General features: G+C 44.0%; 1 protein-coding gene across 6 annotated transcripts in view; it reads left to right on the forward strand.

The window, feature by feature from the left end:
* IKZF1 (IKAROS family zinc finger 1) overlaps positions 1–16832 on the forward strand; it is a 296693-nt gene that overhangs the window by 250177 nt on the left and 29684 nt on the right. For all 6 annotated transcript variants that reach the window (XM_068236523.1, XM_068236524.1, XM_068236521.1 and 3 more), the window contains one exon: positions 5758–5925. In XM_068236523.1, coding sequence (XP_068092624.1) covers positions 5758–5925 — 168 coding nt within the window. The remainder of the gene's footprint in view (positions 1–5757; positions 5926–16832) is intronic.

Consider the following 16832-nt stretch of genomic DNA (forward strand, 5'->3'; position numbering starts at 1 on the left):
TGAGGAACATCCACTTCAACAGGCTACGCATCAACATCTTCGCTTCTTCATGAATCAGTCCTAATTGTTACCCTAAAAACTTGTTTTTATCTGTGCATAAACTACTTGATCAGAAAATCCCTAGTAAACCACTTTTTAAATTCTTGCCATGGGGCCCCTTCTCCATATACTTCCTGCATCACAAGCTTGCCCAACTATAGAGTGCAGTATTCTCAGACATTCCTGTCCATGCCCTACTGCAGTCAACCAACACATTGATACAAGTTAAGGTATAGAAAACCATTTCCACAGAATTTGCTGTTAACCACTTTCGTTGAACTGTGTAAGGTTATACTATATTTTTGAAACAAGAATTTTTATCTGCAGAATTCTCATTTGACTCTCATTTTGACTAGTGTGCTGTAGATGCATACACACAAACAATGACTATCACCTACAGATATTGGGACTCAATTCCTCAGCTGAGAGTTTTGAGCTAACTGCTGTACACCACAAGGAGGGACAGCAGTAAGTGGACAGTAGCTTTCAGCAGGTGGGACAAGAATGGTCAACAAAGCAGCCAAGCATCACTTGGGTATTGTAGTTGCTAAATTTATAATAATTCTACATGTTTCTTTAAAGCGGGATTATCAGCCACAAAATCAAATCAATTTACCCACGGTTCTGTGTATTATGCAGCCTGTAACCTTACCCTGCATTGTAAGCACTCCAATCCAATTAGAAATGTTTCTGCTGTAATAAATCGTATCGCAGTCTGACTGGCTCTATTTGGTACATTGGGAGCTTGTCATCACCCCTCCCACATTCCTGCTCCTCACTGATGGGCTGAGGGCAGTTCAGTGCTGCTGATATCTGATCTATGCTGTGCTCACATGAGTTTACGAAGCAAGCTAGATATGACACTGCATTTTCTAGGAGAGAAAAAAGTAAAGGAGGAAATTACATCATGATTGGCTTTAGTCAGAGGGAATCAAGATGGAAAATGCAAGGAACAGTTTTCTCTTTATTTACTGTATACAATTCACTGAAATCAAAACGTGGACAGTACAATACATGTTATCTAAGTAGTTATCTACTTATATATGTGTTCTTTTCCTGTGATAGTATGGCTGTCCCTGCTGCTTTAAGTCATTTCTTCATAGTTAGTATTTTCATATTTGGCTGTCATATTTTTGTTATAATAGCCCCGTACTTTGTTCCCCTTGCATCACCACTGATATGACTACAATTTGTCCTCATTCCACATTTCTTGCTTTTAGTTGCCCCATCCCTTCATTCTAATACCACCAACAGTGCCCCTCTTAAATGCCTTTATATATATATATATATATATATATATATATATATATATATATATATATATATATATATATATATATATATATATATACTGCTCCTTAGGTTTTGCTGTATTATATTGTTTCCTATGTTGTATGATCCTTATAGTGGTCCTTGTGCTGTGTCCCTCTTATAGTGATGTTTCAGATGTGCCACCCCCTTATAGAGGCCATTGCACTGTGCCCCCTTATAATGGCTCTTGCTCTGTGGCCCTAATGCCCCCCACATAGTGGTCCATATTCTGTTCCTCCTTGTGGTGGCCCGAGCCCCCACTGAGGTGCCCATTCTTGTTTTTCATGGTGGTTGTAGATTTCACTGGTGGTTCAAAGGTCCCCCTTCTTCCTTGTAGATTTTCCTGTTGTAGTAGTTATTCCCCATTTTATAGTCTGCTGGTGGTCTAATAGTTCCCCATATCTTCTCCCTACCCACCACCACCATGCAGAGATAGTAGCCAAATCCATGCTGGGTTTGCAGCATCTCACCACTTCCTGATACAGAGACTGTCATGGTGCTCCCCTACCTCCGCCCCAGCTATTCGCCCCCGTTGCATGTATTTTGTCCCAGCTTGATGATGTCATCAAGCTAAGACCTGTTACATGCAACTGGAGGAGTCTTGCTGCAGCATGGGACATATGAGAGCCACAATCACCGCTAGAACGAGGGGTAGGTGACTTACTACTTACATCAGCAACACATTCACAGACAGAAATTAACAAAAAAAAGTGGCAAAAAATAAAATATTTGTGAACTAACTCTGTAATAGTTTGTAATGGGATTGTTTGTTCATTTGCAGTGGTACAAGGTTTGCTTTTATTAGTTATTCACTGAGGAACTGGAGCAGATTGTAGGTGAAATAAGACCTTTTTTACTCCTGTTCCTCTCTCCTGGGCACCCTTGACACATTCATTGCCACATCATCGTCACCCTCATCCCTTACAGTTTCAAGTTTACAGTAAGCTGCATCATCAGGGGCATTACACCTTGTGGTGACCGAGGACTGTCATGTCTGAATGGTCCTCTCCTTTACTTTATGCCAAAGTTTGCATATCATTTTTGTCCATCAAAGACTGGGAAATAGCTCCTAAGAGCAATTCAATTTATTTGAAGGGGCTGTTGTGATGGTGGAGGTGGTGATGCAGTTGACCATAGCAGAGGAGGATGCAGGAACATTGGCAGCAGAAAAGATAGAAGAGGCGGAATGCTGAGTGAGCAAGTCAACCATCTCTTCTGCATTTTGGGAATTTTTAGTTTTCTTCTTCTGCACAAGATACCACGGCCACAGGATGATGCACCACCCCAAGTACCTCTACACTTTAGCCTGCCTCTGCCTGTCGTGTTTTTTAGAGTGAATGAACAGTCAATGGTAATTGTCACTAATATAATTTATTTATTTATTTGGCATACAGAGATCACCTAGAACGCACGGTATGGTCACACAGATTTTAAAGTGGCATGGTAATACTACACATTCATCACACAGCAGGCAGTGGCCAGCCAAGATGTATTGTCACAAATGTAATTTTTTATGACACACAGAGGTCACCTAGAACACACAGTATGGTCACACCGCTGTTAAAGTGGCACTGTAGCAGTACATGTTGATCATACAGCAGTCAATGACCAGCAAAGGGGTATTGGCACAAATTAATTTTTTGGGGGAGGCACATGAAGATCACCTTGAACACACAGTACGGTCACACAGATGTTGAAGTGACACGGTAACAGTCAGTATAGATTGATTACACAGCAGGCAGTGACCAGCAGTATTGTAACAAATGTCTGTGACACTTTTTGGGTTTTTTTGGGGGCAGACTGATATCATCGATAACACAGTACAGTTGGTCACATTAGTGTTGCTGTGACGCTGTGTGGGGATACGTTGTGCCACATAAATTACTTTTGCGGAGTGACGGTGGGCTATAAAGGTGACGCAGCCACACACAGTACAGTGAAGTGACACGGTAACAGTCAGTACACATTGATCACACCGCAGGCAAAGGTGTATTGTCACACTGTTATTTTTTGGCACACTGATATCACTGATCGTTGTGTCACAAATGTCAGACGCTAAAACTACTTTTGTTCAGTGATGGCGGGCTATAATGGTGATGCAGCCACACACTACAATGTATATGGAGTTGTTGTGTTGCTACAACACACCACAGCTCACGAAAGCAACAACAATTAATGCGTGCAGCAGGGCCAATGTCACTGACAGTGCTCAAAAGAACTTTTGCGGTCAGGAAGAGTCTTCAGAAGAACTATTGGGGGTCCCTAGCTGGTGAACTGCAAGCAACAGAGCACCTAGGAAGCAGCTACACAGCACAATATTTACAGGAATCACCAAAACAGCCTGTCCCTCTATCTGCAGCAGCAGCTCCTCTCCCCACACTGACTAATGCAGAATTAAAATGGCCGCCAGGATTGTGCCCTATATGAGGGAAGGGGGGGGGGCCTGGGTGGTGATCATGTCTGATTGGCTGTCATGTCCCACCTGACTTCAGGGTGAAAAATGTCACTATGGGAAAGGATAGGGTGGGTAGTTCACATCCACTGGGAACTGTTCACCAGCAAACGTGTTCTGCCAACCCTAACCAAGAGTAATTTCCAGGGTAACTTCACAGAACCATTGGTGTAAAGTTGCTGTCGTATTTGACTCAATTGAAGATATCCCTCTGTGCAGAAAACCTTTTCACCACTCTGTGAAACACTCATACACATTTTATGGTTAAAGACCAGCTACAAAAGAAAGACAAATAACATTTACCGATATATTGCACTTTTCTCCTGGCTGACTCAAAGTGCCAATCATAGCCTACGATTCTAATAAAAGTTTCAACCTAAGACTCCAAGAACTAAATAGTGTATCCTTAATTTTTGCTGACCTTATCATTAGATTCAACATTCCTATTACATTATAAAACAATCCTATTTTATCTAATCACTACAGGAAACCTATTGGGCATATTTTAATATACTCTTATTATTATTTATTGTATTTATAAAGCGTCAACATATTATGCAGCACTGGACAATAAATGGGGATACATACAATGTAAACAAGGGGTGACAGACATAAAGATAGCAAACGGTTATACAACATAGCACAAGGTTATACATGCAAACAGTATAAGATGCATGATCACATGATTTTACAGAGACCCAGCAGTTCAAGTCCAAGTTAGTGTATGGGAAGGGTGTCATAGCTGTGGCTGCAAGATCAAGAAGGACACACTTAAGGGGGGGGGGGGGGGGGAAGAGAGAGACCCTGCCAAAGGCTTACATTTTATTCTCTTGAATACTTGTTTGCCATTTCATAATTAGCACACCTTTTAGCAGTTAGCCCAAGTGGTGTAGTTGCACACTATATAAACGTGGCAGTGGACATAGAACTTACATGTATAGTTAAACGTTTGTATTATCTCCACTTTAGTTGTGAATGATGTGCCTGCAGGACTTCCTCTGGGAGCATTTTAGTAGTGTTAGGCCACAGCCGATACACCTTGGGACTTCTTTTCACTTTTTCTAAACATACGGTCACGGGCTGTGAGTTTTGTGAGCTCTAGAGACTATTAATTCAAAACACCATGATAATATCCTGCAAGGATAATGGATAATGTCCCTCAGCGTAGTGTTGCCTGCTCATTTTTATTTCACCCTCTCATTCTTCTCCCTGATTTGGCCGCTTAGGGACAGACAGGTAATGGAGAAGAAATTGAAAGGGAAAATACATGGGAAAATGTAAATGAAAAGAAGTTATTATAACTGCTATAATGAAGTGCCTTTCATTTAAATATAAGAATGTAACGCTGAAATGAACTTGTGATCCTGAAATGCATTTTTAATGAGTTCCCTTTTTATTTTTGCTGCTTCAGTAGCATATTTTAAAGACCCTTTGAAAAAAAAAAGATACATTAAAAAAAAAAAAACACACCAAATGCCACAACATACAAAATTGGATATTGGTTTATTCCAAAACTGCTGATCAGGAAGAGTGGCTCTTCAACACAAAAATGTTGCAGTCACTTTATTTAAATGAGGTTGAATTTGCATTGTGATGTGCCATTCTGATTTAGAAAAAAAAATTAGATTTTCAGATCAAATTGACCCAGCCAGTGAAGCGTTAAGGAACTGGCAGGTCTAGTCTAAAAGCCTCATGTTCTATCAAACCTGCAGACGACGGAAGTCATACAGTGCTAGTGCGAAAACAACTTTCTTGCTGAAATCTTCCCCTTGTTACTGTGTTACATTTTTGTTCTCATATCTAAATACACGTATAGCAAGATAGATAGATCAACAGAGACAGACGGATAATTTTATATATATATATATATACATACACATACATATTTTTAAAATTCTTCTATTTATTTAAATATTCTGTTTTCTGTTTTTGTTTTTTTTTTTGTTTTCTTCCAGGAGAAAGACCATTCCAGTGTAACCAGTGTGGTGCCTCCTTTACTCAGAAAGGCAATCTCCTTCGACACATCAAATTACACTCTGGTGAAAAGCCCTTTAAGTGTCACTTATGTAACTATGCATGCAGACGTAGAGATGCACTCACTGGGCATCTCAGGACACATTCAGGTAATTAGATCATTCATTCACAGAACAGTAAGAAAAAAGCATTTCTATTAACATACGATTATTACTATTACTATTAATTATTTACCGGTATGGTGTATCACTAAAGGTGCGTACACACGCCATACCGCCGCAAACGACGGGTCCGTCAAACCCTCCCGCTGGGCGGACGTTCAGCAGACAGTAGCACGTGTGTACGCCCCTTAACACATTTCACAGCACCGGTACATTTAACCAGTGCAAACAAGGCAAATGCTCACAGTTAAACAGTGTACAATATATCAAATACACTGATGGAAAAAGAAAGCAATTTGAAGCCTTAAAAAGGTAATTAAAGGTATGGGGTGAGCTTATCCAAGGGCCAGGTCCTCTGTCCCTGAGCTCTCACGAGGAGACAGAAGATTTCAAGGACTTCTGCTTGCTCCTGGAGATGCTACTGGAATGCTCTCCAATGCACTTTCTGCATTTTTACATGTTTCTAGAGACTAATTGCAGATCAAATTATGTACAGCTTATCCACGAGTATAGAAACATTGAGATACAGTAGGGGAGAAAACCTTGCCCATACTGATTTATACTGTAGGGCAAACGTGAGATGAAATAAGCCAGAAAGCTGTATATATGTTACGGCCAGAACCCAAAGTCTGGCCACTTCGGGTTCTGGGTGGTCAAAACTAGAAGTGGCCATCTCACTGCGGCCAATGTGAGAAACGAATTACATTCAATTAGATTCCCGGCGGCATAAATGAAGTTTCAAAGCTCTGGTTCCTTCCCTGCCCACCTCCTGTTCATCTCTGGCAGCTAGGGACACGCACATTCCCCCAGAGTAGTTCGCCGTGGCAGGGATGCAGAGCGGGAAGGTTGCAGACATTGCTTTTGCCAGCACCCGCTCTGCAAAAACGAAATCCACGACTTTCTTGGTCGTGGATTTTGCTGCTGTTGGAGGCAGAGCTATGAGCCGCAGCTTTGCCTCCATTCGCGTCTATAAGCGGCGGATCTCTACCTCTCCCCGCCGCTCTCAGTAAAAGAAGACTGAGAGGGGCGGGGGAGAGGCGACAATCCAGGCTGACAGAGGCGCTGAGAGGCAGAGCTGCGGCTCATAGCTCTGCTTCTCACGGAAGCGCTGCCCGGATTTCCCCCCAGGGAGTTTGGGGGGATTTAGTTAGATTTCAGCGGCGGGGATGCGGCTGTTTAGGTAGGGCTTATATGTTAAACAGGACTTTGTAATAAAATGAGGATTTTTAAGAGACTTCAGAGTCTCTTTAAGTCACAGGAAAAAAGGTTATGAAAATTAATTGGATCACTTTTTGCACAGAAATCCAGCAGAAACTGAATGCCAGGGAGGTTAAGTGAACATCTGTGGTTACCCACAATGCACTGCTACTGAATATGCAAATTATATCTTTATGCCCTTGTAGCCAGGCTTCCATCCAGAACCACTGGTGTATAGCATGCCTATAGCTTTTAATTTTGCACAGCCATATCAAGCCCACATGTAGACAGCCTGTTTCAGACTTTTGGTCCTCATCAGTACATAGCAGAGATTGATATGGCTGTATGGGATAGGGCTTGTACCAGTACAACAGAGTAATCAAGCAGCTTGGGGTTGAACCAAACAACTAGAAAAGTGTAGGGGAATAAAAGAGACCGAAAAACCCTCCTACTAAAAAGCAATGCTAGGTCTGATTTGCCTTCTTAAAACAGAAGGTACTTGCGATAATTCAGCTTTAAGTTAACATCTGTGGTTACCCACAATGCACTGCTACTGAATATGCAAATTATCTCTTTATGCCCTTGTAGTCAGGCTTGCATCCAGAACTGCTGGTGTATAGCATTCCTATAGGCTTAAATTTTACACAGCCACATCAACCCCACATGTAGACAGCCTGTTTCGAACCTTTTGGTCATCCTGCTATAGGCATTCTATACACCAGTGGTTCTGAATGCATTCCTGGTTACAAGGGCATAAAGAGATCATTTGCATATTCAGTAGCGGTGCATTGTGGGTAACCACAGATGTTCACTGTAAGGCTTGACAGGTTATGTCCTCACTAAGTCTCTATGCCCTAATCTATTACCGTGGCTCTGAGCCCAGCCCACGTCTTCACCTATAGACAAGCCCCCACATGAACAGGACTAGTTATTTGTCTCCTTAGTACTGTTACCCCCAGGTCTTAACGTGCAAGGCAGACAGACTGAAGTAGAGAGGAATAACCTGTTCGAACCCTAATGAGGTTAGTAACAGTTCAATAGTTCATCAGTATCACACAGGGTTATTACCTTGGTTCAGATGGATGAGGCTGTCAGCATCGTTTGTCAGCAATAGCAGAGATGACAAGTGCAGGTTTCCAGGTATCAGGAGAGGGCTCAAGCAAGACCACATGCAAGATTCAGGCAATGGGTAATCCAGGTATGATACAGTTAATGCAAGTCTGCAGGCAAAGTTATTCAACAGGCAATGGATGTTTCAGGCAGTATGTGATATAGTTCATATGAGTCTGCATGCAAAGTTGTTCAATAACTGACAGGGATTAGTTTGAGTATACTTATCGTCCAGTTCAGGTAGCATGCAAGAAGTAACCAGTAAACAGGCAATGGTCGGTCTAGACGGCAGACAAGAGTATCCAGTAAACAGGCAAAGATCAGTCCAGGCAAGAGTTTCCAGTAACAGGCAAGGGTTGGGTCCAGGCAGCAGGCAAAGAGTTTCCAGTAACAGGCAAGGGTCGGTCCAGGCAGCAGGCAAAGGGTTTCCAGTACCAGGCAAGGATCGGTCCAGGCAGCAGGCAAGGGATTCCAGGAATCAAGCAGAGGTTAATCACAACAGACAAGGATAGTCAAATACAAGCCAAGGTCAGTTTTCAGCAATCTTACAAGTGAGTGCACACCCAGCAACTAGCCAAAGCTATGCTTATCACAGGCAATGACTGGGAGCACTCTGCAACTCATCATCCAGCTGTAATGTCAGCAGACCGCAGCCAGCTGACTATTGTTTACATCTGCAGAGGGCGTACTGGGAACGCGCCCTTCGCCTATCAGAATGCAGCAGTGTCATCAGTGGGGAACAAACGCAGAGACCCGGAAATAACGGATTCCGCCCGGGTCTCGGCGGAACCCCCACCAGGTATGGACAGATTCCTTATATTCACTTAAAGTGTACCAGAGCTGAGGAAAAAAAGTTTTATACATACCTAGGGCTTCCTCCAGCCCCATGCGCTCGGATCACTTCAGTGCCGCTGTCCTCAGTCTCCTCGATCTTTTATACCAGGTCCCGTTAATTCTTTTAGTCGTGGCCAGTCTGCGCAAGAGAAGTGCGCCCTCTATCTCTCCCTGGCGGCTGCTGGAGAGATACGTAAATAGCGCACTTCACTTGCGTCAGACTGGACACAACTGGAGGAAGTAATAGGACCCGCTACAGAAGATGGAGAAGAGCAATGTATACATTACCTTTCTGCCATCTTCGCTTCTGCCACCTCCGCATGCAGGCTCCGGGTGCATTCCTCCGGGTGCAAACATGCGTGCCCCACGTGGGTTCCTAGTAAGGTGCGCATATGGCGTCATGCACGCAGCCACGTTACTAGGCAACCACGTGACGCACGTGTATGATGAGCATAGTGCTCCCTGAGCCTGCGGAGGTGGCAGAAAGGTAATGTATACATTGCACCTTGGCACCGGGGGGGGGGACATTATCATTAGGCACAGCATTGGGGTGGCGATGCGGACGTATGTAGTGCACAAGGCCACCAAGAACTCATTAGTGATTAGACATGCTAGAAAATCATGCCCAGTTGTTACTGTTATGCACAGCCGCAGGCAGCACAGAAAACCCTGACTCCTTTTCTCTCCCATCTATAGTGCATAACACACTGCTTAGACAGGGGCTGAACACCATGTTTGTAGGCTGATCTTCCAAAACTACAACAAAGATTTGTGTGGACCTTAACTACTTATGCTGTTCGCAACAGTATATCTACACCCCGCAGGACTTCAGTTCCTGCCCAGGGGCGTAGATATGTTTCTATTTCTGCGAATAGCTGCCACTTGCACCCGCGCAGGTACTTGTTGACGCCCATTAACCTGGAGATCAGTGAATGGGAACACAGTTCCCATTCATCAATCCAAGTGTCGGTATCAATGATTGCCAGCATCAATTAGATGCCTGCGGTCATTGTAACAAAGTAAGTTTCACGTCCACGGATTATTTCCTGTTCACGTACTAATGGTTCGCTTAGGAAAATAATGTGCAAGGACATCTTGTGGCCAAATAGTAAAATTACACCTGCATACTTTTTTTTTAAAATAAAATACACATGCTTAATATTAAAATTACCCCCTCACCTCGCATACTCTCCCATAGTTATTCAAATAAAACATATGCATTTTAAAAAAAATACAATTAAAAAAATACATAAATAGTTACCTTAGGAACGGAACTTCTTAGTTACCTTAGGGACTGAACTTCTTTATTATGTATGTCAAGAGGGTATATTACTGTTATTTTTGAAAATATGGGCTTGTAATTAGTGATGGACGCAAAACAAAATAAATACACCTTTATTTCCAAATAAAATATTTCCACCATACATTGTATTAACCACTTGAGGACCACAGTCTTTTCGCCCCTTAAGGACCAGAGCCTTTTTCTCCATTCAGACCACTGCAGCTTTCACGGTTTATTGCTCGCTCATACAACCTACCACCTAAATGAATTTTGGCTCCTTTTCTTGTCACTAATAAAGCTTTCTTTTGGTGCTATTTGATTGCTCCTGCAATTTTTACTTTTTATTATATTCAGCAAAAAAGACATGAATTTTGGCAAAAAAATGATTTTTTTTAACTTTCTGTGCTGACATTTTTCAAATAAAGTAAAATTTCCTATACATTTGAGCGCGAAAGTTATTCTGCTACATGTCTTTGATAAAAAAAAAACCATTCAGTGTATATTTATTGGATTGGGTAAAAGTTATAGCGTTTACAAACTATGGTGCCAAAAGTGAATTTTCCCATTTTCAAGCATCTCTGACTTTTCTGCGCACCTGTCAGGTTTCATGAGGGGCTAAAATTCCAGGATAGTACAAATACCCCCCAAATGACCCCATTTTGGAAAGAAGACATTCCAAAGTATTCAGTGAGAGGCATGGTGCGTTCATAGAAGATTTTATTTTTTGTCACAAGTTAGCGGAAAATGACACTTTCTGACAAAAAAGAAATAAAAAAGTTTCCATTTCTTCTAACTTGCGACAAAAAAAAATGAAATCTGCCATGGACTCACTATGCTCCTCTCTGAATACCTTGAAGTGTCTACTTTCCAAAATGGGGTCATTTGTAGGGTGTGTTCACTGTCCTGGCATTTTGGGGGGTGCCTAATTGTAAGCACCCCTGTAAAGCCTAAAGATGCTCATTGGACTTTGGGCCCCTTAGCGCAGTTAGGCTTCAAAAAAGTGCCACACATGTGGTATTGCCGTACTCAGGAGAAGTAGTATAATGTGTTTTGGGGTGTATTTTTACACATACCCATGCTGGGTGGGAGAAATATCTCCGTAAATGACAATTTTTTATTTTTTTTTACACACAATTGTCTATTTATAGAGATATTTCTCCCACTCAGCATGGGTATGTGGAAAAATACACCCCAAAACAAATTATACTACTTCTCCTGAGTACGGCGATACCACATGTGTGGCACTTTTTTGCACCCTAATTGCGCTAAGGGGCCCAAAGTCCAATGAGTACCTTTAGGATTTCACAGGTCATTTTGAGAAATTTGGTTTCAAGACTACTCCTCACGGTTTAGGGCCCCTAAAATGCCAGGACAGTATAGGAACCCCACAAATTACCCCATTTTAGAAAGAAGACACCCCAAGGTATTCCGTTAGGAGTATGGTGAGTTCATAGAAGATTTTTTTTTTTTGTCACAAGTTAGCAGAAATTGATTTAAAAAATTTTTTTCACAAAGTGTCATTTTCCGCTAACTTGTGACAAAAAATAAAATCTTCTATGAACTCACCATACTCCTAACGGAATACCTTGGGGTGTCTTCTTTCTAAAATGGGGTCATTTGTGGGATTCCTATACTGCCCTGGCATTTTAGGGGCCCTAAACCGTGAGGAGTAGTCTTGAAACCAAATGTCGCAAAATGACCTGTGAAATCCTAAAGGTACTCATTGGACTTTGGGCCCCTTAGCGCAGTTAGGGTGCAAAAAAGTGCCACACATGTGGTATCGCCGTACTCGGGAGAAGTATTATAATGTGTTTTGGGGTGTATTTTTACACATACCCATGCTGGGTGGGAGAAATATCTCTGTAAATGACAATTATTTGATTTTTTTTACACACAATTGTCCATTTACAGAGAGATTTCTCCCACCCAGCATGGGTATGTATAAAAATACACCCCAAAACACATTATACTACTTCTTCTGAGTACGGCGATACCACATGTGTAACACTTTTTTGCAGCCTAGGTGCGCTAAGGGGCCCAACGTCCTATTCACAGGTCATTTTGAGGCATTTGTTTTCTAGACTACTCCTCACGGTTTAGGGCCCCTAAAATGCCAGGGCAGTATAGGAACCCCACAAGTGACCCCATTTTAGAAAGAAGACACCCCAAGGTATTCTGTTAGGAGTATGGTGAGTTCATAGAAGATTTTTTTTTTTGTCACAAGTTGGCGGAAAATGACACTTTGTGAAAAAAAAACAATACATATCAATTTCCGCTAACTTGTGACAAAAAATAAAATCTTCTATGAACTCACCATACTCCTAACGGAATACCTTGGGGTGTCTTCTTTCTAAAATGGGGTCATTTGTGGGATTCCTATACTGCCCTGGCATTTTAGGGGCCCTAAACCGTGAGGAGTAGTCTTGAACCCAAATGTCTCAAAATGACCTGTGAAATCCTAAAGGTACTCATTGGACTTTGGGCCCCTTAGCACAGTTAGGCTGCAAAAAAGTGTCACACATGTGGTATCGCCGTACTCAGAAGAAGTAGTATAATGTGTTTTGTGGTGTATTTTTACATATAACCATGCTGGGTGGGAGAAATATCTCTGTAAATGACACATGTTTGATTTTTTTTTACATACAATTGTCCATTTACAGAGAGATTTCTCCCACCCAGCATGGGTATGTGTAAAATTACACCACAAAACACATTATACTACTTCTCCTGAGTATGGAGATACCACATGTGTGACACTTTTTTGCAGCCTAGGTGCGCTAAGGGGCCCCAAGGTATTCCGTTAGGGGTATGGTGAGTTCGTAGAAGATTTTATTTTTTGTCACAAGTTAGTGAAAAATGACACTTTGTGAAAAAAACAATAAAAATCCAATTTCCGCTAACTTTTGACAAAAAATAAAATCTTCTATGAACTCATCATACACCTAACAGAATACCTTGGGGTGTCTTCTTTCTAAAATGGGGTCACTTGTGGGGTTCCTATACCGCCCTGGCATTTTAGGGGCCCTAAACCGCGAGGAGTAGTCTAGAAAACAAATGCCTCAAAATGACTGTTCAGGGGTATAAGCATCTGCAAATTTTGATGACAGGTGGTCTATGAGGGGGCAAATTTTGTGGAACCTGTCATAAGCAGGGTGGCCTCTTAGATGACAGGATGTATTGGGCCTGTTCTGATGGATAGGAGTGCTAGGGGCGTGACAGGAGGTGATTGATGGGTGTCTCAGGGGGCGGTTAGAGGGGAAAATAGATGCAATCAATGCACTGGGGAGGTGATCGGAAGGGGGTCTGAGGGGGATCTGAGGGTTTGGCCGAGTGATCAGGAGCCCACACGGGGCAAATTAGGGCCTGATCTGATGGGTAGGTGTGCTAGGGGGTGACAGGAGGTGATTGATGGGTGTCTCAAGGTGTGATTAGAGGGGGGAAATAGATGCAAGCAATGCACTGGCGAGGTGATCAGGGCTGGGGTCTGAGGGCGTTCTGAGGTGTGGGCGGGTGATTGGGTGCCCGCAAGGGGCAGATTAGGGTCTAATCTGATGGGTAACAGTGACAGGTGGTGATAGGGGGTGATTGATGGGTGATTAGTGGGTGTTTAGAGGAGAGAAGAGATGTAAACACTGCACTTGGGAGGTGATCTGATGTCGGACCTGCGGGCGATCTATTGGTGTGGGTGGGTGATCAGATTGCCCGCAAGGGGCAGGTTAGGGGCTGATTGATGGGTGGCAGTGCCAGGGGGTGATTGATGGGTGGCAGTGACAGGGGGTGATTGATGGGTGATTGACAGGTGATCAGTGGGTTATTACAGGGAATAACAGATGTAAATATTGCACTGGCGAATTGATAAGGGGGGGTCTGAGGGCAATCTGAGCGTGTGGGCGGGCGATTGGGTGCCCGCAAGGGGCAGATTAGGGTCTAATCTGATGGGTAACAGTGACAGGTGGTGATAGGGGGTGATTGATGGGTGATTGATGGGTAATTAGTGGGTGTTTAGAGGAGAGAATAGATGTAAACACTGCGCTTGGGTGGTGATCTGATGTCGGACCTGCGGGCGATCTATTGGTGTGGGTGGGTGGGTGATCAGATTGCCCGCAAGGGGCAGGTTAGGGGCTGATTGATGGGTGGCAGTGCCAGGGGGTGATTGATGGGTGGCAGTGACAGGGGGTGATTGATGGGTGATTGACAGGTGATCAGTGGGTTATTACAGGGAATAACAGATGTAAATATTGCACTGGCGAATTGATAAGGGGGGGTCTGAGGGCAATCTGAGCGTGTGGGCGGGTGATTGGGTGCCCGCAAGGGGCAGATTAGGGTCTAATCTGATGGGTAACAGTGACAGGTGGTGATAGGGGGTGATTGATGGGTAATTAGTGGGTGTTTAGAGGAGAGAATAGATGTAAACACTGCGCTTGGGTGGTGATCTGATGTCAGACCTGCGGGCGATCTATTGGTGTGGGTGGGTGATCAGATTGCCCGCAAGGGGCAGGTTAGGGGCTGATTGATGGGTGGCAGTGCCAGGGGGTGATTGATGGGTGGCAGTGACAGGGGGTGATTGATGGGTGATTGACAGGTGATCAGTGGGTTATTACAGGGAATAACAGATGTAAATATTGCACTGGCTAATTGATAAGGGGGGGTCTGAGGGCAATCTGAGCGTGTGGGCGGGTGATTGGGTGCCCGCAAGGGGCAGATTAGGGTCTAATCTGATGGGTAACAGTGACAGGTGGTGATAGGGGGTGATTGATGGGTGATTGATGGGTAATTAGTGGGTGTTTAGAGGAGAGAAGAGATGTAAACACTGCATTTGGGAGGTGATCTGATGTCGGACCTGCGGGCGATCTATTGGTGTGGGTGGGTGATCAGATTGTCCGCAAGGGGCAGGTTAGGGGCTGATTGATGGGTGGCAGTGACAGGGGGTGATTGATGGGTGGCAGTGACAGGGGGTGATTGATGGGTGATTGACAGGTGATCAGTGGGTTATTACAGGGAATAACAGATGTAAATATTGCACTGGCGAATTGATAAGGGGGGGTCTGAGGGCAATCTGAGCGTGTGGGCGGGTGATTGGGTGCCCGCAAGGGGCAGATTAGGGTCTAATCTGATGGGTAACAGTGACAGGTGGTGATAGGGGGTGATTGATGGGTGATTGATGGGTAATTAGTGGGTGTTTAGAGGAGAGAAGAGATGTAAACACTGCATTTGGGAGGTGATCTGATGTCGGATCTGCGGGCGATCTATTGGTGTGGGTGGGTGATCAGATTGCCCGCAAGGGGCAGGTTAGGGGCTGATTGATGGGTGGCAGTGACAGGGGGTGATTGACGGGTGATTGACGGGTGATTGACAGGTGATTGACAGGTGATTGACAGGTGATCAGGGGGGATAGATGCATACAGTACACGGGGGGGGGGGGGGGTCTGGGGAGAATCTGAGGGGTGGGGGGGTGATCAGGAGGGAGTAGGGGGCAGATTAGGGACTAAAAAAAAAATAGCGTTGACAGATAGTGACAGGGAGTGATTGATGGGTGATTAGGGAGGTGATTGGGTGCAAACAGTGGTCTGGGGGGTGGGCAGGGGGGGGGTCTGAGGGGTGCTGTGGGCGATCAGGGGGCAGGGGGGGGAATCAGTGTGCTTGGGTGCAGACTAGGGTGGCTGCAGCCTGCCCTGGTGGTCCCTCGGACACTGGGACCACCAGGGCAGGAGGCAGCCAGTATAATAGGCTTTGTATACATTAGCCTATTATACACTTTCCGTGCGGCGATCGGGCAGCTAGTAACCCGCCGGCGCTTCCGAACGGCCGGCGGGTTACAGCGAGCGGTGGGCGGAGCCAGTCCCCGGCGGCTGATCGCGTCACAAATGACGCGATCGTCGCATAGCCACTCCCGCAGCCGCCCCCGCCGATGGTCGTATTGCGGTCGTTTGGGCCCGGACTTTGCTGCCGCCCATCGGCTGGGGGCGGTCCTTAAGTGGTTAAGGACATACTTTAAATGTTGCAATAACCGGGACAAATGGGCAAATAAAATGTGTGGGTTTTACCCACAGTAGAAATTTTTCTTTAAAAACTATAATGGGTGAAAACTGAGAAATAAGGATTATTTTCCTTATTTTTCTTATTTTTCCTGTTATAACGCATGTATAATAAAATAATTCTTAGCAAAATGTATCACTCTGAGAAAGCCTAATTGGTGGCAAAAAAAAAGATATAGATCATTTTGTTGTGATAAGTAGTGATACAGTTATTGGAGGATGACTGGAAGTAGCACTGAAAGGTGAAAATTGCTCTGGTATAGAAGGGGAAAACCCCTTAGTAGGAAAGTGGTTAATGGGCTTGCTAGGTCTATAGGTATAGAAGAAGATTAATTGAGTGCATCAATACACGAACGAAGGGCAAGACAAAGTATTTGTGTGGAACTGAGAGACAGTTGCAAGTGATCATGCAGACTTGGATTAGAATCATATGAAAA

The sequence above is a fragment of the Hyperolius riggenbachi genome, chromosome 5 (genome assembly GCF_040937935.1).
Source record: "Hyperolius riggenbachi isolate aHypRig1 chromosome 5, aHypRig1.pri, whole genome shotgun sequence".
Classification (NCBI taxonomy): Eukaryota; Metazoa; Chordata; class Amphibia; order Anura; family Hyperoliidae; genus Hyperolius; species Hyperolius riggenbachi.